This window comes from Mauremys mutica, chromosome 7, assembly GCF_020497125.1.
Source record: "Mauremys mutica isolate MM-2020 ecotype Southern chromosome 7, ASM2049712v1, whole genome shotgun sequence".
In the NCBI taxonomy this organism is placed as follows: Eukaryota; Metazoa; Chordata; order Testudines; family Geoemydidae; genus Mauremys; species Mauremys mutica.
In genome coordinates, this window is record NC_059078.1 from 66996949 (window position 1) to 67023743 (window position 26795).

Consider the following 26795-nt stretch of genomic DNA (forward strand, 5'->3'; position numbering starts at 1 on the left):
GAACATATCACTTTTGCAAAGTAACTTTTCTGACTATAACCATAACTTTATGATTAAATCTAATTCAGCATTTAAAACTTTCAATCTTATGCTTGATCACACATGGAGTAAATGACAGGTACTATACACTGGACCAAATTCTGGTTTCCATTACATATATCAATGGAGTTGCACCAGTGTAAATGAATGCAAAATTTGCTCAGGTATAACAAGACAAAGAGAAAAGCATAACATTTAAGCCTGTAATAGAATGTCTACTAATAAAGTAAACAGGAGACCTCATATTGCTAAAGTCACACTATTTTAGTTTCCATTATGCTATTTTTTCCCATCTTCACTGAACATTAATCACAGAAATTCATGTAGCTCATGAAAACGATAGAGTGACTGAAATTATACCTACCTTTACATTATAAAGAGTGGCCTAATATCATTATGGGTTGGGTTTCTTAGCATCTGTCATGCAGTTCAAATGACTTTTTTACATTTAAAAAGTGCATGCAAAAATGTCTCAGATCCCCAATTGTTTCGCTTATATGGGATCCACTGTCTGGCAATACTGAAAGAAGGACAGGAGACATTTGACATGGGTTTAAGTAGGCCACATCTTTATTATTAGATATCTGGGACTACCTGGCAGATAAAAGTGTACAGTGCAGATAACCCCATGTTTATTCCATAATTATCCAGGGGGCTTTTACCAGCACCCCCTCTTTTTTCATCCATGTCCCTCCTGCAAATTTATTGCTGGCACCTTACCATTCCTCCCCCTTATAGGAGAGTAAAAGTGGGCTATAAGAATGGGGGGTTGGCTCCCTGCTGTACCAATCATAGGAGTCCCCAACCTCCCCCCTCCCCGTTTGTTCCTTTAAGTCCTTTGAAAAGCCTTTTAAAGTCCTTTACCAAGCCCATTTATTCAGTCACTGTATACCTTTCCTATGGAGTACCTGCACTGGACATCCGCCACAAGGAGGCACCAGCAATTAGCTTGGCTGCCTCCTCCCTAAACCCAGTCAGGTTCCCAGACATCTTTTACTGCCCTCCCCTTTTGTATTGGCCAAAACAAATGGGCTCCAAAGCTTTACAGGGAATCCCATCACCAAATACCATCCCGCTCACCCCCTCACACACTTAAAAGTGTAGGGCGGTCAATAACCCATGTAGTAGAAATCAAACTGGTAAATGACAATAACAAAAAAAGCCATACTATAGTCTTAATGTAGTGAAAATTAACTGACAACAATAAAATATTTGCCAAGGTATCAAGCACAATAACATCATATTGAAAACACTTTCCCAACAAGCAATTTTTGAATTTATTATAAAAGTATAGGCTATCACGTATGTGTCTAAATACTACCATAGAGTTTAAAAACGTACACCAGCATAATCTCGATAAAGCTTTAAACTACACATATTCACATATGTATCTATTATTATTTATAGCACCTAATGTGTTAACTGGAGAGGAAAATGGATAGCTAAATGTGTGTTAGCTTGCTTGTTTTACTTACAGTAATGACAAATGCAAGTGGAAACATTTGTTTTTTAAAGTAGGAATTTCTAATGTTTCTGAATTTCATTGTCCATATTCCCATTATTTGATACAACTATAAGGATAAAATTTAGAGATGGGCTGGATCTGCAAAATTCAGATCCAAATGTGGATTTTCATGTGTTAGGAGAAATTTCAGGAGTGTTTGGATTTGGAATTTTGGAATGGCCTGCTTGAGAAAGAGGGCACAATGTAAAATTTAGAAATTTAGAAACGAAAGCTCTGCACTGAGATTCTGGCTCAAGCTTAGTCTAGTCATACTGTACTAATATGTAAGTTACCACCATAAATCAAATGGCAAGGATGGCTGCCATAAAACCCACATTACTCCTGGAAATCTAGGTTGGATGTATGACGGAGGCCATATAAAGTAATGCAGACTTATTGTTTTCCTGTGGATTTTTCTATAATTTAAGCTTTCATTTCAAAGCCTAATTACTTGTAAAGATAGCTGTAACTTGTAGCCCAGGAATGTAAAAGGCATCATGGAGTTAGTCTGGCTGAATGGAATTGGATTTTTTGATAGGGCAAATGTAGAATTATTATCTGGTGCCTGAAGGAATGAAATTGCTCCAGCATCTTGATTATATCTCTAACCATTTGCATTCCCACCCTGGAGTTTCAGAGTTGACTGGACCAGGGCTAGGTAGACCAGATGTCCTGATTTTATAGGGACAGTCCTGATTTTGGGGGCTTTTTCTTATATAGGCATCTATTACCCCCCCCATCCCGATTTTTTACACTTGCTATCTGGTCATCCTAACCAGGGCAAAGATCTTTGGAGTTTTGCCATGGACTTTAGTGGGGTTAGGATTTCACTCTTTGTCTTCACACCATGCATATTGTTGCCACTATACAAATAATTATAAACACACATAACTGTGTCAGTATGCATAAGATACACAGCTGTAAATAGCTATTTTAATTATGTAAGATAAATACATATGCCCTGAGTGTCAAATTAAAGAACTATACATATTTGTGTGTATATATCTATATAAAAAGTTATAATTAAGATTACACTAAGATTTCATTTTAACTATTTTTTTCACATTTTTCACTTAAACAAACAAACCAAACCAACCGTCCTTAGACCACAGCTCACCAATTTCTCTCTCTCGCTCTCTTTTCAAGTTTGAGAAAATTCCTCCAGCCATTTTTGGAGGGTGAAAAAATATAAAACAAAATCCAACACTTTTACAGCATGTTATTGGCATAACACAAACACAGCTGAAGAAAAAAGTAAATCCCAAATTTAATCTACATAGCCCCTATCTAGCTAATCATCCATCCCACATGCAAAACATATGTTAAGGCTGCAGGCACATATCAGTGCTTTGAGGGCATATTACCTTTCAAGAATTGGGGAGTTTAAAAACAAACAAACAAACAAAAAAAACAAGAAAAGTCCTTACATGTTAGAAAGCTGGGGAATTCAGAGTTAAGGCTGCACTTCTCAAACAAGCCAGCCAAACCACCTTAAACACCACCTTCCGTGATATGTAAGCCTTTATGTTTCCTCCTCTGCAGATAGCGTATTGGGGAATGTGCACAACAAGATAGTTTAAAACATTTGTTTCATACATGGTGTTCATAGCTCCAATACCAAACATGTTGCTTTGTCACCACACTAGCATTTGTTCCTTTCCTGTAAGTGCAGTAATTCTGTGATCTGGCCGCATGTGATTTGGAAGCATACTAGCTCTGTGTCTTGTGAAACTTAGGCCTGGTCTATGCTTAAAAGTTAGGCTGACATAGCTACAGCACTGAGGTGTGAAAAATTCACACTCCTCAGCGCCATAGGTATGCTGATCCAATCCCTGGGTGTGAAGGAGGACATAAAATGGCACAAACACTCTGTGATTAGAATGAAGGGGTTTTGTGTTCATTGATCACATCAAACTTGGTCATGGCTAGATAAGGGAGTGAGAATTTCTGATTTTTGAACTGCTTCACTCTGGGGGTAGAGAAAAGGGTATTTTGGAAGCCTCGTTTGAAAAGTGCAATCTTAACTTTGCTTTTTCTGGGAGAGGCTGCTGTTTTAAACTCTAACATTCTTGAGTAGTAATAAGCACTCAAATTAATGAGCTGTGCCTGCAACTTTAACTGCTCCTTAATGGAGTTCTTTGGTGTTGGAATTCCCTTGGAACTAGGGAGTGAAGGAAGCTTGGCAAGGGATGGACATGGAGCCTCCTTGTCTCTTCTGAAGTGGGTGGGAGGAAAGGCTGGCTAATGCACATCTCTTCCAGACCTATCAACCCCCTGCCTTATTCTGAGAGACTTGTGAGGTGTCCTACAATCTCTCCAATCATTTGGTTTGTAGGAGACCTCCAACCCCCTTGCCCTTGTAGATCTTTAAGTTTGGGTCCCCATGCTAGCCCCAGGATATTGGGAGGGGGTATGTGGGAAAGTGGGGCGGGAGGGTTGAGAAGCAGGTCAGTGCTGTACAGAAGATGTAGAGAAGCAGTGCTTCCTTGACTTCCAAAGCAGATGAACTTTCTGTGGTAGACACCAGTGAAAGTCCCCTGTGATGAAGCACAGGTGGTGTCTTGGGTGGAGAAGCTTGGCAAATCCTAGACCTTCCCCCTTTTCCTTCTCCTGCTGCACCTCGGGTAGCTTTGGAGTGCTTATCCTCTCACAACTCTCAGACAGAGGCCTGTTCCCATGGAAGTCCTCATACCCCCACATCCCTTCTCCAGAAGCTTGCTCCCATTATTACTTCCCCCACCAAAGACACAAAGATTTGATAGGGGGGCTGCCAAGAGCAGAGGGACGCACCCACGAGCCAGTTTGGGTTGCAGGAGCAAAAGGTTGAGGGGTATGCACTAGCACTTCTCCTTCTTTCCCCTCAAAGAACTTCCTATGGTTTATCAAGTTCTTTGTTGGATGGTGCTACAAGGGACACGTTAGCGCTTTCCTTCTTCCTGAGATCCCTTTTTCAAGTCATCAGGGATGAAATCCTGGTCCCCTGAAGTTAATGACAAAACTCCCATTGACTTTAATGTGGCTGGGATTTTACCCCAGGTCTTTGGTGGGACAGGCAATAGGACATGGAGGACAGCAGGCCTATTGAGTAATGTGGAGAGAGCAAGTGTCTTGGTCGGGGGCAGGGAAGCTGTGGTATCCAGAGGCATCCAGGTAGAGAGGGGAGCACTCAGGAATAGCGCTTCCTTGCCTTTTCCACCGGACAAACTTCCTGTGGTTTGTCAGAGGGAAGTTATCCTTTTGTGGCTCATAACAGGACGTCAGGAGTAGGGCTGGCCAGAAAATAAGAATTCCATTTCACAAAAAACTTTGAGGTTTCAAAATCTGTTTCCATTCTGCAATGAAATAAAACCAAGACCTTTTGAAAAAAATCAGAGAGACAGTGAACTTGTGCCACCCCAAAATAGCCAACGGCCTAGGGCACTCACTTGGATGGGGGACACCCAGCTTCAGGTTCCTGCTCTGCTTGATTCGGAGCAGGGACCTGAACCTGGGCCTCCTGTCTCCCAGGCGAGTATCCTAACCCATGGGCTATTGGTTATTCTAGGCCCCCTTTCCTCCACCACCAGAAATTCCATCCTGGACCCAAGACCCCCTCCCAACTAAAGTTTTGTTGAAGTATATGTTCCCTGGAAAAGTTTTGGTTTTGATGAACTGGCATTTTCTGGCAAAAAAACAACAACTTTTAGCTGAAAATTTTCCAACCAGCTCTAGTCAGGAGCTCTGCAGGGCAAGGGACTAGGTGAGAACTAGGCTTGGACGAGAAGTTCAGAAAGGCACCCCTTCCCTCTCCTTCCTTCCGCCACACTCAGGTCTGTGGGAGAGAACCCCCAGTGAGCCTCAGGAGGTTCATTCCACACATCTCCCACGTGATCCTTTGGGTGGCAATGCTCTTCTTCCTTATTCGCATGTCACCTTACAATCAAGTTACATTGTGAGATCTATTTGCACAAAGAAAATGGCTAGAGACATGGTTTTTTAAATTAAATTTTAGGTTTCCAGCAGACCTTGATCCTATACTAAGCTCACCAGAGCCTACTTTGCCTACATTCGATAGCACTGTTACACATTTAGAAATTCATAACTTTTAAAATTAGTCTTTAATCAAACAAATGTAGGTTCTGGGCACAAGAAATAAGTAAGGGAACCTAGTAAGGTAGTCTGTCTGTCTGTCTCTCTCTCTCTCTGCTACAAAAATACTGAAAAATGAAAACTTCAGAACTGTCGTTAGGACTGTTAAAGCCCAATTTTTAGTAATGGCATAATTACAAATAATGTCATAATTCTGGAATCTTTTTTCAGATTTTGTGGTAAAATTGTACCTAAGTGATGAAGCTGATGGGATTTTTGTGGAATTTAAAGTGTGTGTGTGTGTGTCCATGTACGCATGTCTGTGCAATGAGGATGTAAACAGGGGAACAAAATAGGATTTTAATGGAGTTTTTTAATTTTTATCCGCTTCCCTACACACATTTAAAAATAGGCAATTTGGTAAATTATAGTCACATATCACAGAAATGTTTGATTTAATTCTTCCTCTAAGAAGCAGATCAGTTTAAAGCAGATTTAGTTTAAAGGCTCTGTTGAGAATTGATTTCAAAATGAGGAAAAATTACATTTGTCAATTCAACAATGATTTTGACATAGCCAAAGTTACTTTTGACCAGGCCAAATTTACTCTTTACAGAAGGACCTCTTTTAGTAGGAAACAGGAACAGGAGCACTTCACAAATCTTTGGCCTCTTCCAATGTAGGTAGTTTTTTGAATACTTAGCTTATGATTCGAAATATCAGATGTTTCTAGTATAGGGTCATTTTACAAACATTTTCTGAATGGATACAATATCCGTTACAAAGAATATCTGATAAAACCTTAATTACAATGATCAACTTTGACTGATTTCAGTCAATTTTTTCCCCCATGACTTGTTCTTTTTAAAGTTTCCTGGATGCCTTTGCCTTCAGTTTGTGACTTGCCCCACGCCACAGAGAAAGTCATGGTAAGAGTTGGTAATAGAACCAAGGAGTTCCTGACTCCCAATATTGTACTCAGACTGCACCTCTCTTTTGAAAGTTTATTCCTTGATGGCATATATGCCTAAGCTATTGGATGCAAAAAATAAATTAAAGAAAACCTCCATTCCCATCTCAAATGCTTGAGAAAGGCTCCATAGCCAAAATACCAGTGGGTTTCATCTCTCTTTCATTTCTATATATCTGATTGTCTCTGTTGAAGTTGCTTATTTTCTTTTAGGCGTGTTGATCATCTAGTGGTATTTTTACTTCAACACATTTTCTCTGTGGGCCTCGTAATTCTTCCAAGCCCTATTAGCACAGGCTACTGCTCAAACATAATGGAGCCAGTCAACCCCTATGGGCGCATCAACACATGTGAGAAGAGCATGCTGTTGTTGATACTATCTCTGCTACTGTGTGTGGGTAGGGGCTCACCAAAAATAAAATGTAAAGAAAATACATGCTGTTAAGTTTTGTCTGTCAAACACATGTATACTGTCTTGCCTTTCATCACTAACCTCCAGTCATGCTCCCCTGCTGACACCAGAAAACACTGAATTATTTAATGTTACATAAAAAGTTAAAAACAACAAATCAAAACAGCCAAACCTAGAATCAACAAGAAGAATGCCTAAATGAAACAATCTCTCTCTACTTCGCACTTGTGTAAGGTCTAAATCAAAGTGTAAGCTCTTCAGAGCCAGGTAGTATGTCTGTAAAGGTTCAGGTATACCTATGGCACTGTATAAATTACATATAAAAACAATTATACTAATTCTGGACCAACTGAATTCAAAAGCAAAATTTCCATTAACAATAATACCAGATTAAGTTGAATAAGAATAATCAGATACCCAGAAATATGAATCAACAGCATGCTCCATTCCTCTTACTGCTTTAAAGAAGCTGTTTTATAATGGTATAGGAATTTATTTCAGTTTTAGTTTGCAAGAATACTGAGCTCTGGAAAATGCTTGATTCAAAGCACAAAAGGAGTGGATTTGTAAATACAGGTTGAGCTTTGGTTTGAGTTCAGTCTGCAGTGGCTCATTGGATTATTCTTTCTTTCTTATCTATGATTTGTTCATCAAAGGTTGGGGTTTTTTAATGAACATTAGCTATAAACATTTTGAGGTGGCTGCTCACCAATGAAATTCAGATTCAAACCATATTTTGCTGTAAAAATCAGCATGGTCAAATCATATGGCTTTTTCCAATATTGCCATTAGTTCAAATTCTGGTTCTTGCAAGCCAAACCTTGTCTCTGGTTCCTAGTGACATTTGATCATTGTAAACTTGGTTAATTCAAATAAGGCCTTTGGACAAAAATTTCCCCTTTTTCAAACTTATTAAAGTTCAATGGAAGTTCTACAGCCAAATAGCAGGTATTGTGATTCACTCCCAACACTGGATAACAGACCAAAGAATTAAACGGACAAATGACTGGATTAAAGTCTTTTGATTGCCTATGGATATTTAATGGATTGGATGGACCGTCCTTGATGTGGCACTAACCAAGTTAGTCTCTCTTCAGCCTTCCAAACTAAAGACAAGTATAACAGTGACACTGTACTTTCCTAAAACAATTGCTCCAATGGATATAAATAACCATTTATTAAACAAACAATATGTGCCAAAGCAAGGAAAGATACCAAAATTATGCTTATGAGGCTCATGAGGTACTGCACATAACTCTCGTAATCCTGTAATATATTATCTATATGTTTCATTTTCCTGAAGTTATCTTCATAATCAAGATATCACTATCATCATGGGCACTGGAACTATTTTTAATTTTAATTTAAAGAGCAATTAAAGAAAGACAATGGATACACAGAATAATAAAATAAGTGATTAGCAGCATGCAAATGACATAGGCTTAATGATAATACGGTTCTATTCTCCAAAGGGCCTGTCGAGAGAAACCCTTCCTACATTTGGTTGTTCAGCTAAATGTGCCTCAACCTACAATTACAACATCACTGACACCATTAACCACTGAAACAACATCACTTCATGAAATCCTTGTTGTCTCATTAAAATGTAAGGGGTCAGGTAATTTACCAGCTTTGTATGTCTAGTTTTGTTGTTGGTAATTAGCAAGCATTACCCAGCAAGGACTCCCACTGGGAACAAGAGAAACTTTGTGAAATATTAAAGAGAAACACTTTATATTTCACTGGAAATTCAAAATATTCACAGGTATGCCCAGAGCATACCTTTGTCTTTACAGAGCTGAATAATACTGCCTTTAAAGGGTTTTAATGTGACCAGAAAGATTGGTGATACAGGACTATTTTGGAAAGTTAATTGCCAGTTTAAACAGAAATGCTCCTACATAACTGGATCTAAATAGGTCTCTCTCCTTGAAAATAAGCAGCTTTTACAAATATAGGGACAGTGCAAAAACAACAAAAACTACCTAATACAAAACGTCCAGTATAAAATTTAAACAACAAAATTATTTATTCAAAAAAGATATTTATTTTTTGTTGAAACATGGGGAAAGCAAATACACCCTAATGCCAATACTCCTTTTCTTCCTGCTAATTGAAGCCTCATAATCTTCATTTAAAGCAGCCCCGATGACATTTACTATTAGTTCATATGTTGTCCAGGAGCAGAATAGTATCTTATTCTTTAAATGGAACTTTTAGAACATAAAACACATTCCAATAAAAGTGAACAGAAAATTATGAATTCATTAAACTACTTTGGTATCTTGTGCTATATATAATATTTATATTCCAGCTACTCTAAAATATGCTTTAATATCTTTAGGCAACTATAAGGACTTAAATATTTATAAAATGGCTAAAGATAAAGTATAGCCCTCTTATTCCTACATACAGATGATGTAAAGCATGCAATCAAAGACAATAACACTTTCAACCCATTTGTCATCTTAAAGGAGCCTTTCAACTTCAGATCCCTTGTGTGCAATCTACATAAGAGTTGTTGCCTACATAGGCAACTCCAGAGGAGTTTGCTCCTTAAAAACTACCAAGAGTGCTATACTTCACATAAAACAGGGTTTTCTGAAAATGGACACAAAACTATAAATTTGCAGGCAAAACAGCTCCAAGTGGGGCTTCAAAATACTGCTGTATTTATCTCTAGGACATCTGGGAGCAGGAAGCATTTTGATTTAATATTTCATAACATAGAGGCAATTGCTTCCTTGCCTGGTGTATAATTAATGCTCATATAAAGAGAGGTTTTTATTTTCATTTTTTTTATTTCTCAGCATCAGTAATGCGCCTGCGCAAGCAAGCAAACACACCTAACCCTGCATAATATGGGGCTTGCTTTAGAGACTTTGAACAAGAAATAATAATAGTAAGTGAGCCACAGTGAATTTATAATGGTCCTGGGACTATTAATCCTATTTATAGTTTAAGTGTGAAATCACATTTCACATACTGTATTATTTACCTCCTTTGTCCAGTTTTATCTTCCTACAGACCTAGCAGAAGGAGCGATGTGGTGGCTGTGAAAGTTAGAAGGCATTTGGGCCAGGATTTAGCTGCATCCCTCAAATACAGGCAATGAAAGGGTGTCAATGTAACATATCCCTCCCTCCTTCCCCCAACACACCAGTAGGATCGAAAACTTCCTAACCTACATCCCCCCACCCCTCCCTTTCTCTCCAAGGAAATATTTACAGAAGGCATGAAACAGTTCTCAGGGTACCTGAGTTCAGGCACCAGAAGGTCTACCCATATAACTAGAGTGCAAACTGTGGGGAAAGTATAAAGAAGGGATAAGAGTCCTGGATGGAAACTTCCCTCCTCCCTGGGGTTCCTTGTAAGGGCTGGAGGACCAGGACATCCTGTTTGAAAAAAAGAAAATGGCTATAATGGCTATAAAGCAGGAAGTTAGCCTGGCTGAATATATAGCCTCCTTCCACCCCTTTGTCTGTCTTATCTGTTTAGGCCCCAAATCTTGCAAAGATTTGCACATGTTTAACTTCACACATTTGACTAGTTCCACTGAAGTCAATGGGATCACTTGTGTGTAAATTTAAACCCTTACTTAAGTCTTGGTAGGACTGGGGCCTTAGACTGGTAAATGCTTCAGGGCAAAGGCTCTCTCTTACTGTGTGTGTGTTCAATGCTCAGCACAATGGGGCCCTGATCCCAGCTGCAGTCTTTACTCTAAATAAATAAAATAATAATAGCCACCCAACCCACCATCTAGAATACGGACGATGCCAAAACTATCTGGGCTTATATTTACTTTTGTCTTGTGGGTAGTTAATGCTCTGTTATTTTATTGCTATTTAGAAGCCCTGGAACCTGAGTAGTAGTATGTGAGCAAAGTGCTGAAATGGGGTAGGTGCTGAGACATTTTGAGCACCCCTAACATTTTATTTCATTGAGGATGCCCAGCTCAAGACTTGTGATATGTTTATGTCAAAAAAAGAACTGCCAATTTACTACTGAAAAAAGCCCAACCTCAACCCAAGTTCAGCTGGCCAGTGCGGAATTAATCAGTAAACTCAGCAGCAGATCCCTGGCAGAGTGTTTTGGGATGCCTTAAGGAAAAGGGAATACATCCATGGCAGCAAAAGTTCCAGGATCAACCATGAAATATGCAATGCAAGAATGTTCTTAACTAGGTACAATCCTCGAATTAAAGCTCTTAGCATCATTCATGTATGATCCTAGCATTTTTGCTGGTAAGGGTATAGGAACATTCTGGTTTTGGTTATGGATATAATTTTCAAAATGACCTGAGTGATTTAGGAGCCTAACTCCCATTTTTCAAGAGACTTAAGCACTTATGACTTTCAATGAGACCAAGCTCTTAAGTGCTTTTGAAAATGGGACAAAGGTTCCTAACTCAGTTAGGCCCTTTTGAAAATTGATCCCGTGTATTTCAGTGTTTGGTTACTTTATTCATTCGTTTTTAATATTCCCTCTACCTGGGATAAGTGCACTTTTCTATAATGTGGTATAAATCTGAATACATAATAAATAGTTAAGTATCAGAGGGGTAGCCGTGTTAGTCTGGTTCTGTAGAAGCAGCAAAGAATCCTGTGGCACCTTATAGACTAACAGACGTTTTGCAGCATGAGCTTTCGTGGGTGAATACCCACTTCTTCAGATGCAGGATTCTTTGCTGCTTCTAATAAATAGTTGACATTTTAATGTGACATTCAGAAGTGTTCAGCTTTGGCCTAACTGTTCTCCCACTGAAGTCAATGGTTCAACTCCTGTTGGCTTGAATGGGAACATAGCTGGGCTACCGATGAGCCCTTTTGAATACTCCACTCTTACATTTTAGATATATTAGTATATGTGCCATCCAAAAGAGACATTAATTTATACACACCTCTTATCCAAATTTCTATGGTTATTAGACATTGGAAAGGATGATAGACATCTAAACTCTTGTAAATTAAAATAACTTTGCCCAGTAGGAAATCACAAGCCTTCTAAGAGAAACCATTTCCCTCACCCTAAAGTAAAGGTCAATTCTAGGTTTAGGATGAATCAGATTTGTAGCCAGTGGTTTACGGTACTTTTGCACAATAAACATCATCGATCTTTTTATATCATGAACTTTCACACTAAATTCATGATGTTTATGACTGCAGAGTCTACTCAACAGACATTATAAGAACCAGCTGCATCCAGCAATCCCTCACAAAACTACAGAATTATTTAAAAAACTGGTCAGAGGTAACTTTTTCTCATCTTTGGAATTGAGTAATAAATTGCTTTATTAACATTGAAACCCAGGTATTTAAAAATAGATTCTCAGGGCTGATCAGATGTCATGTTCTCAGGGTTTTTTTTAACCTTTCACCTTGGTTAAACCACAGAGAGGCTATCTAGAGTTAATCCACATTCCTGCATGCCCTGAAGCACTTGCTCTGCTTCATAGTTGCTCTCTGCACAGCTCCATGGTGTGGATATGTCTGTCTTTGGGGCATGCTGGTGAGTGAACATGGCTGGTGGATACATGAACAATCAAGATTCATAGAGGGCTGCAGCTTCTATTATGGATAAAATTCAGCTGCTGTATACACTGGCTATTGGTTAAGGGGGAAATTCTATTCCCCGATTAGTTGCACAGGTCCCCCTTGCTTTGTGTGGGGAATGGAATTTGGTTGTTATATACAAAGTTCCCATGGCAAACTTGATATGCTGATCATCAGTGTTATGGGTTCCGGAGGATGCCTTGTGTTTGTCTTATATGTTTGGCTATTCTGTACTTTACAACATTAAACTAAGACACAATACAAGAAAGTAGCAATATTCAACATGCAGCAAAAAAGCATCTTCTATAAATATTGATGATACAAATTAATTCCCAATCATTTGTTTTTTGAACTTCTCAGAAACATATCCATATTGCAATTCAACATTGCAAGCAAGTGTTACATATTCACCATTGCAATGTTTGGAATTGCTAGAGAATCTTTACTGACCAAGTATTTTTAGACAACATTGAAGGGATAAGTAAAGACATTTTCCCACTTCTAATACTGGTAATACCATAGATGATTTTCATTTAACAATTCTGTGATAAAAAAAAGATCAACAATCATTGATGTGTAGTAGAAAAAAGAAAACACTAATTATCAATGGGATATAACTTAAACCTGATGTTAGTTTTAATGGGAGTTTTCCTGCATACAGGATGCAAGATTGGGCCCCAAAAGGGGGCAGTAATTTGACAACTACTGTATCTAGTCATTGTGAAACAAATCTAACTCAGTGACTGACAAACAACTCCAAGGTGTATTTCTGTCCTCTCAATCAGATCCTGCTCCTGCTTCCATGGAAATTGATGGTGAAACCACCGCTAACTTCAAAAAGAACTAGACCAAACCCTTAAGCCTTTCCTATTCAAAGTTATTTTAACCTGTGTAATCTGCTATATTGTAAAGCATGTGTACATTTTTTTAATATATTTACTCAATTTTGTATGATTTCTCCCCCATCATTTCCATGATGGATAAGAAACATATTACTCAGGAGTTCCCTCCTCTTTACTTTATTTTTTTCCTTGATTCTTTTTTGTTTGAGGATCTATTACCAGGATTGTAAATGGAGGCCTTACAAAGATCTCTCATGTGGTGAAATACTGTTCCTAGGGAAAATTCTCATAAGTTGAAGTCATTCAGAAAACAGCTGCAATGATTGCTATGCTGAAACACATCTGCACTGCTTCAGTTATCTGTCTTGTAATATCCATGGAAGAAATGCTATTGTATAGCCTTCCTTTCAGTACTTTAGACCTGCTTGGAGCCATAAGCTGGCTTTTCTTTATTGTTTAGTAAGCGGTTTTAATGAAATGTGCTGCTCTTATTATATAGGAGTCAAAATAAGACCTAAATCACTAACCAATAAAAGAAAATTATTGGGCCAAGTATCTAAAGTTACTACCCAGAGGCTACTCTAGTACAGCATTTATAAATCTCTAAACAGTTAAGTATAATTGTCTTCCTGGTTTTTGGGAAGGAAGCCAAATAACAGTTTTAGTTACAACTGAAGACAAATATTCTGTGTTCAGCTTGGTTTATCTGGTGGGTAAAACAACAAGTGAAATTCCCACCATGTGAAATTTCAAAAGGAAAATATTGTGAAAGTGAAATGCTGAGTGGGAGCACTCGATAAATATTTCGGGGGGGGGGGAGGGAGAGTGGGGAACAGAGGGAGGAGAAACAAGACTTACTGGAGTTATTGCAATACATTGCCAGTGCAGATCCACACTTTAAGAGTCATGCACCCTGGAGGTTTGGAAACAGTATGACTGTTTGGGGTGCATGCACATTCATCATGGATCGAATTTTTCATGGTCCTTTCTACAAGATATTTATCTATAAAATAAAGACACTGTGAATAAAGGGGGATGGAGTCAGAGTCAGCAGAGACAGCAATACATTTGAGGAACTTCTTTCTCCATCATGGAAGTACCTCTGCACAGCCCCATTTATGGAGACTAACAAGCAGTCAACAGGAGGAGTTAGTCAGATAATGACTGGGCCACTGCTGTCCCAAATCAGGCATAGGATGAGTCTGTGTGCTGAGAGAATAATGCTTTCTAAATCTGAACTCACAGCTTTAGTCATTTTAGCAACTGAGACACTTTGAAGGGAAGCCATAGAGGCAGCTGCTTCTCTAGTGGGATATACTTTAAGCCCTCCTGGCCTTGGCATTTGGGCTCATTTATAACAGATTTGCATATAAGTTTTGGGCCATTTGGCAAATTTCTGGGCCATTTGGATTAACATGTGGATAACCAGACAGCACTATTCCCTTGGGCTTTTCCTAAAGGGCCAGAAACTGCCATGGTGATTTCTTAAAAGGATATCCAAATAGTAGGGGAAGGCATCTTTGACAGTCATACAATGCAGTGTAGCCTCTTCTGGCATAATGTGAGGCTTAGAGAAAAACTGGCAATGATATAGACTGGATTAGCTGTAAATCCAATAGCATGTTCAGGATTTAGGATCTGGGTGTAGCACAATATTAGCTTTGTGAAATAACCTGGGAGACAAATCTACAAACAGGGTTTGGCAATCATTTACTCTCCTCACTGAGGAAATGGCCATTTAAAATGCTGTCCTGGGTACAAGGAAAAGCAAAGGACAATCTTTCAGTTGCTCAGAAGAAGCATGCAATCTGGTAAAACCAGATTTAGAACACTCAATGTCACAGGAAGATAAGTAGGAGGATAAATATGCAGCAGCCCAAAATCAGCTAGAGCCCTAAATATCGAAGTGATAGGCCAATATACAGCAGCAGTCAATTGCCCTTTCACAGTTGTTACACAGAGAGAAGAGGAGGAAGAAGCAATTAGGGGAGATGATGCCCCAGGAACCTCCTCCATTATCTGACCCTCTTCTTCCCCACCCCAGAGTTCAAAAGACCACCTCTGAGATGGACCAAACTCTTCAAGGGAATGATGAATTTTAGTCTGCCTCTATTTAAGGGGAAGTCTTAGGAAGCTCACAAACATCCTTGGTTCTTGAGGATGGTCCTGTAATAAAAACCAATATACACAAGTAGGCCACAGTACCCCAGCATCTACAGCAGTGAAAACTGGGCAAAAGAACACTGAAATAAGCACACTAGGAACTCAAACCACAGGGGAAGCCCAATGGCATGTGGTCAGACTCTTTAAGGAAGCAGACCAGGACCAGTCAGGCAAATCAGAGCAGTGCTTCATTTGTAATGAAAGAGGTGCCGGAGCTCAAAGAATTAGGTGCTGTGGTTCCAAAAAAATGTTTTATATTCATAATTGATGCAGCAAGCCTACAGGTGCCAGGACTATGAACTGCCAAGCCTGGAGGTGCTGGGGCTCAGGTTTGGCAAGCCATGGCACAAATTAAGCACTGATCAGGGGAAGAATGGAATCTTCAATTACCTGAGCAGGTCTTCATGGCCTCTACTGAAACTATCTGTTTATAACTCCCCTTTCTTCCCCCAAAAACAAAGATCTAGCTTGAAGACTTTAAATGATGGAGAACCACCACACTCCTAGATAAGCTGCTATGACACTAAATACATGTGCAAGTATCCATAGGAATAACTTGAACCTTTGCAATACAAACTGTAGCATACATTAGAATACCATTTAGCTAAACCAAACAGGTCACATAGAGCTTTATTGGATATGTGAGGCTTCAGATAAGATGTATATTAAACATATAATCCCTTCGTAGCTGAAGCCCCATTTATAAAAAGACAGATCTTATGTGGTCTGCCTTTGGTTTAGTTGAATGCACCTCAGCTCTGAAGAGTGACTGTAATGTTGGATTAAATGGTAGCTAGTTGAGGAGTTGTCTCACTGTGGAGTAATCCCTGGCTGGCACAGGGCTATCGTAGCTGGCTCTGCAACACCCATTTCAAAGGCCTCTTTGTGGGGGTGCACCTAAAATTGAGACCACAGGAGAAACAGGCTCCCAGCGCCCCCTGTCCAAAGCAACCAGAAGCAGTGATTACAGGGAAAGCCTGGCTTTGCCCCTCTAGCTCTGAGTTGAAGGGTGCTCAGTCGATGAGTGGGTATGGTGCATATGCAGTGCTGTCACACATAGGAGCGGTGAAGAATTGAGCATGTACAGTCGCTCTGTGAGGATAGCACATGTGCAGTCTGGCAGTGAGGATGGAATCTTCAGTGAGTGTAGCACATATAGGAACTGTGAGAGGATGCAGCATGCTCAGTGAGGATGGAATCTTTGGATATTTTAGCTGCTAAACACTAAGAAGTCTCTACTGAGCATGTGTAAACTGACATTTCTAAAAGTCTTATAACTTGGCCAAATTTGGGCAGATTTTCACAAGATCCGCACACATCCATGCCCTACCAATTTTTATATTCTTGCTTCAAAGCATGAAGGTGCTAGAGCTCAAAGAAAATGTCATTGGCATATTTTTCCCCTCACCTTGTTCTCAGAAGCAGTTAAATAGTTTTCGATGAAACTTTCCAAAGCAGTTCAGCCTCAGGCAGACACCTAGCATAGGTGATTTCTCCCCAAATGATTAAAGCTTGGCAAAGTTATAAGCAGCTCAGAACAGGGTCTTTGTAATGAGAAGAGTTGAGCAACCTTATTTATGGATGGTGCTACAAAAGTTAAGCCCAAATATAACTCTGGATCCAAAATACTCAGAAACTTTGGGAAGTTTGTGCCTGAGTCCAGATCTGAATTTTAGGGCCAAGGACCATCACATATATAATATTGAGATTATAGAGTATGTGTTTACATTTATTTACATGTTACATGCACAAACAATTATTAAATATTCTCTGCCCCCTTTTTAAGCTGATTTTTTTAGTCACACTGTTTAAAGACTTCCAGGTTAAGTTCAAAACCTGGGAATATTTAACTGTAAGCTTTGTCAATTAAAAAAAAAAAATCAAAAGTCCACTCATGAATATTTATTCTAGTGACAACTGCTGTCAGAAAAAAGACTTTTTGCAATGGCAGTGGGTACCTCAGCATTCACACCACACTAAACTTGAGCAGTATTTGCATACAAATATGTCTTAAATAATGTACTGAAGACATGATAGATACATGCATACCACATTCAGTTCTCTTTCTGGGTCACAAAAGCTCCTTCACCCTAGACAGAACATATTTGCTCCAATAAATCTCTGGGAGGCCAAGAACTTAAAAAGAAAAGGCCGTTGTGTGAAGGGGGAGAGATAGGGGTCAGAGGTGGTGGGAAAACCTCACATGAACAAACAGGTGGCATTCCTTGCTCATAGAAAAACCTATCAATGAAATTATTGCTATATTGTTTTCTTTTTAGATGGGACAAGCATAAATTATACATCAGCTTTGCATGTGAGATTGCACTTACCATTAACCACAGAATTGTACTGATTACATGGCAACACCCCAGATGCTATTTAAACAGCATTGCAAAAACTAATAAGTAAATTCCCTGGTCAAAAATTGAGCTGCCTAATCCATATGCAGCTATCTCTTCCCTCTTCAATACCATATCAAAGGTAATCTTTATTTGGGTATGAATTCAAACACCATATATTCAGAACTAGAAAAGCCCAGTTTGGCAACAGTGAGGGGTTGTACAGGCTGATGTGAATTGAAATGTTTTCCTGGATAAATGAGTGTGTTAAATAATACACAAATGTTTAAGCCAAACTAGTGACAACTCACTGTAAATAAAGCCACTTTGTTGCCAACAAGGAGCCGCAAAGTGGTTCTGTTATGCTGTTTGCTGACCAGCAGAAGCTGGATCACCTGCTTTATATAATTGTCACCGTAGTTGTGCCTACTCTACATTAAAACTGCATCTCACAGACAAAATGTCACATTGGATACAATTCCCTGAAAAGTTTATGCCACCTATTGATCTAATTGTGTCTGACAACCTAGCCATAGTATTCAAGATCTTTCAAGAAAACCTCCTGTGTTGAAAGCAATGTAACCAATTCAGAAGTTGTAGATACGTAAATGGTGCAACCCACTGAGACGGTAACTGTTTTCCAACCCAGTAGTTTGCTTTTAAAATACCCTCTCTCACCCTTCCTAAAATATGTTGCCAATGGAATAAGCCATTGGCCAAATTCTGCAGTCAGCACGCATGGAAAAGTCTGCTTCCATGGAAAAGTTGTATAAACCTGCCATGTGTTTAAAATGCACATGTATCTTTGCCTGAAGAATGTGTCCGGGGCACTGGGGAGTGTGTGCTGCAGTGGGAACTCCCCCAAGCCTTTTATCAAAGACAGCATAATCCACTCCTTCTCCACTGAATGGTGCCAAGAAGGGTTAGACTATGACCTCACTCCACCATTTTTGACTCGTGGTCATAGCACTGTGGCTGAAGTTCTGTTCTGAAAAAGCCAACTTCGTATCCCCTTATTTGGGGCTTTTGCGGTCCCTGCTTGGAGGGAAAATTCCTCTCTACACTGGCAGAGTCTTTCCATGCAAAGAATACAAGGACTGGGATTGTTGCTAACCTCAATGCTGGGACACAATGGGGAGGCTTCTGCTCTTTAGCCATCCTGAATAGGGCTAGCCAAAACGGAGGGGGTCTCTTACAGCAGAGAGGGTGATAGAATTTAAAATAAAAATAAAACAAACCCAAGCATGATTAGAGAAGGATAAGGATGTGAGCTTACTTAGTTTATGTAATAATATACACATAAGCACAATAAGCATAGCAACATGGAGCTAAGTTGACGTGCATGAAACACAAGTATTTACATTGTGGGTGCAATCAGAGAGGAGCCCTGATTTTAAAAATGGAGCTTCCACATGACCAAATAATCTATATGAGCCACAAATGAAAAAAAACCATTCAGTGGGATAGGAAAGCAAGCCTTCCCCGACAGCCCCAGATGCTGAGAAGTAATGCTACCATGGCAGCGTTAGGCTCAGATGTTGGTAATGATGGATTCACGGATGAGTTTAAAGGGTTGTAGAATGATAAAAGCTGGTTAACGTGATCTTTAGGGTCCTGGGACCTTCTACTGCCTGCAAGGAACTCTTGGCAGGGCATACTCCTTTCTTCCATGTCACTGTGCCACTTTTCTACTGTTTTCACTGGGTGGCCTGGGTTATTTCTGGACAGCTGGCATTGTGAGTGGCCAGTGAGTTACTGTGATGTTTGTAACTGATTGGAAGTTGGTTGTGCTTGCAGTGATGGAAATTGGAGAAAGCTATGGCTGTGTGTTAGTTTGATTTCTCCTCTGCAGCTATCCTCAGTTGATTTGCCTCCGGTGAACATTGTTTTTCCTAGTTTGCCTGGCCCCTCTTGCCCAGATTCTTCCCTCTGAATAGCCTTTGGTGTCATGTGACGTTATGTGTCTGTGACTGCACCAGACTGATCAGATACTTTCTGTTCCTTTGGATGTTGCCGCTCAGGAGCTACGTGATCTAGGGAACATTTGATGGGAATGCTGACTGATTCATGCACACAGCAAACAAAGGTGTGTGCCAGTTGAGAGCGAGGATAAGCTTCCATTGAGTCTACACTTTAAATCCCAGATTGTGAACCCCCAGTTTTGCGCACAAGGCTGGGAAGAAATTTCCCCAGCTTGCTCCTGATCCACACATTGTTGGAAAGGGCCATGTGTTATAACCAAACTATTCCCTTCTGCACCAGCCTATGGAAGTAGGCCAGATCACTGGGGGAAAACTATCTGCTCTATGACCATTAAAAACCAAACAAATAAATCAGAACAAACACTGGTCCCCTCCATTACTGTTTGCACACCTTCTGGAAGGAACTGCCATATCAGATCACACCCGTGGTCCTGCTAGTCCAATACCCCAGCCAACAGCAGATGTTTCGGACGAAGGTATAAGAAACCCCATAGCAGGCAGCCCAACTAGGGAGGTCTTATCCTAATGACTAATAGTTAGAGATTGGCTTAAACTCTGAAGTATGAAATTTTATCTCCCCGCTTGTGACCCATATAAATATCCAATCCCTGTGAATCTGGCTAAATTCTTGGCCTCTGTGGTATCCTGTGGCAATGAGTTCCACAGTCTAATTACTTTTTCACACAAGGTATATTTGCTAGCCCATGTACAAGAAGTTACAAAGGTTTGGATCTGATTCGGAATTCCTTCCTCCACTGCTACTGATGACATTTGAGGTGAGCAAGTGATTCTTGTGGCAGCATTCACAATCCCACCATTTGAGAACATGGTTCTAAATCTATCAATTTACCAATGTGCTTTAAGTTTTCATTTGGTCATTAGGCTCTTGAGGGGAACTCCTACGGGCCTAATCCCGCACTCCTTGCTCAGGCTTAAGTGCATTAACTTCAGTGACAGTTCAGCCCAAGTACGGATTTTGTGCTAAACCGTACAGAGCAGCAAGGAGAGGTCACAAGAGGCCTTCCTTCCAGCCATGCTCTCTATGCACAGACGAGTCTTAATCTCAGTTCTCGTGTACTTCGAGGGTAAGTACTGCACAAGGTTGGTGCTTACAGGGTAACTCACTGCATCATTTTAAAAGGTTTAACAGAGGCCACTCTTGCCTGCACTTCTGCAGGGACTAAAGATGGCTGGATCTACACTGAGGGTATTAAATAGGTTGTCTTAGGTCTTCTTACCAGCATAGTTGGTGTAAAATGGCCTTGGGGTACTTATGAATCAGGCCCGTAGACTTCATTGAAGACTGTAGGATTTGTTCCATGCCTTTATGGGAGCTGTGCTTGCCAATCCAAGGGCAGAAATCAGTTTTGAGTTCATTCTGGGGGGCTTTTTGAGCAAGAAAGCACAGAAAATGTAAAGAAACCTCTGTTTAAACGGTCTTTTCCTTTTCTTTTTTGCCACGTGGCATTTGGCTATGTTTTTGGCTGCCATCTGGCGTACACAGCAAACAACCCTGTCGGCCAGCATTTGCCATCATGCCATTTTGCATGCAGAGTGAAGATAAGCCATCTCTGGCTATGTCATGTATAACAATGCAACTTTATTTGATGGAACTAGAACGCACAGAATCGTGTGGATTTAGCAATCAGTGATGAAAGGAAAAAAAGAAAAAGGGAAAATCAACACATTTAAAAATTAAAATCTTGGTTCGTTCATTCCCCACTGCTTCAGATTTCCTTTGTGATACAGCAGGGAAACTATGTGACTGTCCCTTTAAAAGCCATCATACCAATCAGCAGGTTTAACTGTCAAGCAAGCTGATGTAAGGTTCTTTGAATTACTGAGTGAGGGATATTCTTCCTGCCAGGTCCTGTCCCCTGTAGGCATGGCAGAGAAGTATTATAGGGCAGTTCTTACCTTGGGAATTAGCCTGCAAGACCCCAATGCTGTCATCAAACTGCATAGATTTGATGTTGAGTGACGCCAAGATGCATTCCTTGTCCTGCAGCGAAGCATCATCAATATTATTCTGATTGGCTGACAGGATAACGCACATGTCGCAGAGGTTGATGTTGACAGCCCTTAAATCAGCCCGACTTAATGGCGTACCCTTCGGCATAGTGAAAAAAAAGAGGGTGGGGGGAGAGAGAGAAGGGAAAAAAAGAAAAACAAATTAAAGATTGAGAAGGAGCTTTGGGAAATTATTTAACAAGTATCTTTTTTATGCTCTGACATTAAGCTGGTCTAACTATGTGCCAGGGAATAGGAGATGTGTGCTAATCTAAAGGGTAGTTGGTGCTGATGGCAGCATTTTAGGTTCAGTCTCAATACTCAGTCAAGCTATTACTAACAAACAAGAAATAGGAATAATGCCAGCATTCTACATCTCATCTGTGACTTGAAATTGTCTTGATTTAAGTCACTATCATGTGGCAACCTCTGGCTTTCTGAACATAATGAGGGGTGTGTTCTAAATGTCTGTTTATCTAATACCAGGTCATACAGGTCTCGGGCAAAAAAATAACAATTTAAACAGGAAAGCTTTGTGTGTCCTACACATTCTAACTGCAATCAAGATGAAGCTATTTTTCTAAAATGTGTACTACCTGGAGCAATACACAAGAAAGGTTAATCCTTTCCAATACATATTTTTGGTGCTTCTACCAACAAAACACACTGATATTTAAAGTTATGTGATTAAACTCTTTGAAACAGAAACAGGATGTTAAGTTAATGTGCACAATTCATATAATATTTCCTGGAGCTACAATTACCTATCAGAGAATGCAGTATTTAAAATGAAATGTTGTGGTAGTTAGTGGGGGGAGGGGGTTCATAACTAAGGCAACCAAGATACAACACTTAACCTACTACATTTTATACACAAGACAATACTTACTCTGAAACTTAAGATACGGACTATTTAAGGCAAAAGGTACTATGTCTAGGTACCAGGGGCAGTACTCAGAGCCCTGTGCAATAAAAAGTGGGTTTATGTGTGCCAGACATAGCTGTCAGCTTCCACAGATTGGTACCCATAGACTGATGGAGACACTAAACATTCCCTTTGTCTGAGTTGTGTCCCTGGGTCCCCAGAGCCCAGCCCCAACTTCCTTAAACACTGAATGACAAGACCCCAACCCCTCACCTCATGGTTATTCAAGCAGAACAATCAGGAAGGATGATATCTGCTGATCTGCATGGAGCATTTTCAAGAAGAAGATTTTGAATGGCACAAAGGGCGCTTAGGAGCCCCAACTCCATTCAAAATCAACAGGATTTAGGCACCCAACTCCTGTTTGTGCCCTTGAAAATCTCCCTCCCCCCAAATCCCTCACCAACATCCCCCAAAGGGAGGTGGTTCTCCAAGGCTGAGCAGCAGCAACCTGCTGCAGATCATAGCTACAGCGTCTTCTAGGAGAAACAAGATGACTGAATTTTAAGCCTGGTGGAAAGCATGGTGCCCTAGTTTGCAGAGCCCAAGTCACAGCCCAGTGCATAACTCCAGGAAGCTTGTAAAGGAAAACTAATTCAATATTTGTGTCTGTACTAGTTTCAGGAACAAGGCCGACTATCTGAGCTTTCACATAAGAACATGGGCCTACTGCTGCAGTCCTTTATTCATACCACATACCTTCCCTCCCCTCCCGCACATACATTGGAAGAACAATATTTAGGTTGCAAAGTCAGGCACTCAAAAGTTAGGAAATGCCTGATTTAAAGTTTTCATGCAACGTTAATTCTGCCCAATGTGTGTCCATCCTTCATACTAAATGAAGCAGTGGTCCCATAGAAAAAAAGTAGTGTGTAATCACGTAATTCAAAACCGAATCATAAAGCATATGTACAAGGGAGCCAAATTTGAGTCTTTTGATCTAAGGATCAAAACCTTACAATATCTCCTTATTTTGTTAACAAAAATAACATTTCACATTGGATAGGTCTGTAGCAACAGCTGGATTCTGCTCTCTCACACATCATCAAGAATATTATCATCTAAGTTTTGATTGCTGAATCTTTATTACTGGTAAGAGGCTTGACTTTCAGATGTCAGGCTGAATTTGCAGGGCTGGCAGTTATGGGGAAAAAAATCTTTCACAGGAAAAATTTGATCTTGAAGCCATTTGTGAGGCACTAAATACAGAACTATGCCATGTCACTGTACAGCAATTGCAGAACAGAAACAAAGATTAAACGACAAATCTTAGCTTTGGAGTAACCATGAATTGCAGCATATATTGGGCAAAGCTGCCTTTCCATTCAATAAATGCTGTCATCCCTACCCACATTAGGCTAAATGTATCACTGGTCTCTGTGAGCTTCTGGGCTTTGCATTTTTGTTAGTAAAAAAATATTCTAAGAAATGGTAAACTTCTATTCTACTTTTTTATTCCGGTAAGTAAGGATTAAAGAATTCCAAAAGCTGAAACAATAGAACAGCCAAGCTTGCTTTACTGAACTTTTCTAAAGCACAGAGCATCACTTCTGCTATCTGACCAAGGGCCTGAGTCTCCTTTGCTTGTATTTTGTGAAGTCATTTACACCCGTGGGTGTAAAATCATACTGAACTGGAATTAATGATTCACTTACACTGGAGGTAGCATTCTGCACTCGCTGCACAAGTGTGAATGATATGAGAGAGTGGAGAATCAGTCCCTTTGAATTTTGGACTCGGAGGATGAAATCTTGACCCCACTGAAGTCAATGGGTGTTTTACCATTATTATTAAAGGGAGCAGGTTTTCACGCACTGTATTTAGTAAATGCTTACTACCAAACTGTGAACCCTTTTAAAAAGGAAGGGCTCTTAATGAAAATGCTATGATCATTCTCTTATAGAAAAGAGAACTAGCAGGCCAGCATGTATCAAGCCTTTACAGTTATAGATAGATAGACAAATAATAAAAATTGTTTTCAAAGGTTTTCCAGGCATAAGTAATGTCATAAGTAAGTACTGTCATTCTGTCAGAAAAATCACAACATCAGAACTGGCTACACGCAGGGCACTAGAGTGAATGTTCAATAGATAACACAGCTAATACATTTGATAGCAGCTGAAATTCATCCTTGACAAGGGACTGAACACTGCTGCAAATTTCTTCTAATAAGGTCTCTCAGGGCTCAGTTTTCATAGCTATAGTAAAGGGGAAGGGCTAAGTCCTGAGGCCTATAAACAGACAAAAGTAAAAGCCTATGATCAAAGTCAATACATATCTGTCCAGATGGTGTCTTTAAGTAAAAAAAAAAAAAGTATCAATATCGTGGCTTTGGACTTACAGGCAAGATTGAAACCTTGGGGAAGTTGTGTAGTGTCTCCCATTCCCTTTTCAGATATTCAAGTGAACCCACAAACACAATGTGCTTGAGTTCATGGTAGTGAAAGTTGCTGGCTCGTAATGGCATCACTAGATTTCTTACTCCAATCAATGCAGACTTAGCATCCCCAAATATGCAAACGACCACATGACCACTTAAAACTGTCATTGCAGCTTCACTCCGGGTCTGGGGGGAAAAAAAACAGTAAGGGAAGGGGGAGATAAAGCAAAAAGAAGCATAAATCATAAACTGAATTCTAAACCAAGAAAAATGTACTTTCCTGTCAATATCATTCATGCACAGTGAAGCAGGATGACATTAGTAATTCATTATTATATTTATTATTTATCTTGCATGGAGTGTGGTCAGTGCTGTATAGACAGAGGGAAACATGATCCTTGCCACCAGGAGCTTGCAGTTCACAGGCAGAGGCCTGGTCTACATCAGAAAATTAGGTCGGTTTAACTATGTCAGTCAAAGATGTGACCAATGTAAACTATGCCACACCTCTGAGCGGCATAGTTAAGCTGACCTAAGTCCCCATGTAAAAAGTGCTAGGTCAATGGAAGAATTCTTCCATCAACCTAGCTACTGCCGCTCACCTACGCCAACGAGAGAACCTCTCCAATGGTCATAAACAGTGCTTACACAGAAGTGCTACAACTATGCTGCTGTAGCATTTTTAGGGAAGACAAGCCCAGACAGTATAATGCAGACATATATTATCACATTCTGGGCTCAGATATGTTGGTATAAACCTGTAGCACTCTACTGATTGGAGTTACTCTGGATTTAACTGAGGGCTATCATGCATTTGGTGATTTGATGGTGGATTTATTTCAGAGTTCAGGATACTATACTGTATGGTGAACTAGGAACTAAAAACTAAGAGAAACGGCAGACTTGGGGGATGAGGGAGGTTCTAACCTAATGAGAAGCTTGGAAGAATGTATCTTTCTGCCACTCTCATTTTGGTGTGAAGGGACCTGTTCCGGATACCAATGGCTTAACTTTGGTATTCAAATCTGCACTGCTCTAGAACAGCAAAGCTTTATGTTTTAGTATGAGGAGTAAAAAGAATAGTTGTGAATGGTAAAATACAACCAGTTAAGAAGCAAACAGTGGTCAACCTGAAAAAGAATAAAGTGACTATATTCAGGATAATGTGTCCACAACTGGAGAATGAGGGTATAAATGGAGGGAGTGTGGGAAACAAACCACAACTCAAACACAATAAGGTCTGGAGGGTAAAGGTCTGAGTCTCCTCTCTCATTGGTTATACTTACATCACTCTGACTCCACTGACTTTAATCCACTAACTCCTGACTGACACTGGTGTGAGAGCAGAATCAGATCCCCCTAAATGTGGGGAAACACTTCCAACAACTCTGGCTACAAAAGCATATAGAAAAGGATTCTATTTGTCCACACCCAGAGTTTTCTATTTGCTTCCAAAGTTTATAGCTGGCATAAGTAAAATATTCCCTGGTCCAAAGTGTTTTTCTTGGACTGCCAGAAGTCGTTCTAAACCTCCTGTAGCAAAATGAGAATGTTAAAACCCAGAATGCTTTTCCAGCTCAGTGCCATTTCATAGCAGTGTTGATGGGTC

The 26795-nt window shown here is 39.9% G+C and overlaps 1 protein-coding gene across 11 annotated transcripts in view; it reads right to left on the minus strand.

Moving 5' to 3' along the window:
• KCNMA1 (potassium calcium-activated channel subfamily M alpha 1) overlaps positions 1–26795 on the minus strand; it is an 898917-nt gene that overhangs the window by 44423 nt on the left and 827699 nt on the right. For all 11 annotated transcript variants that reach the window (XM_045022993.1, XM_045022996.1, XM_045022994.1 and 8 more), the window contains 2 exons: positions 25148–25372; positions 21789–21981 (listed from right to left, as the gene is read on the minus strand). In XM_045022993.1, coding sequence (XP_044878928.1) covers positions 21789–21981; positions 25148–25372 — 418 coding nt within the window. The remainder of the gene's footprint in view (positions 1–21788; positions 21982–25147; positions 25373–26795) is intronic.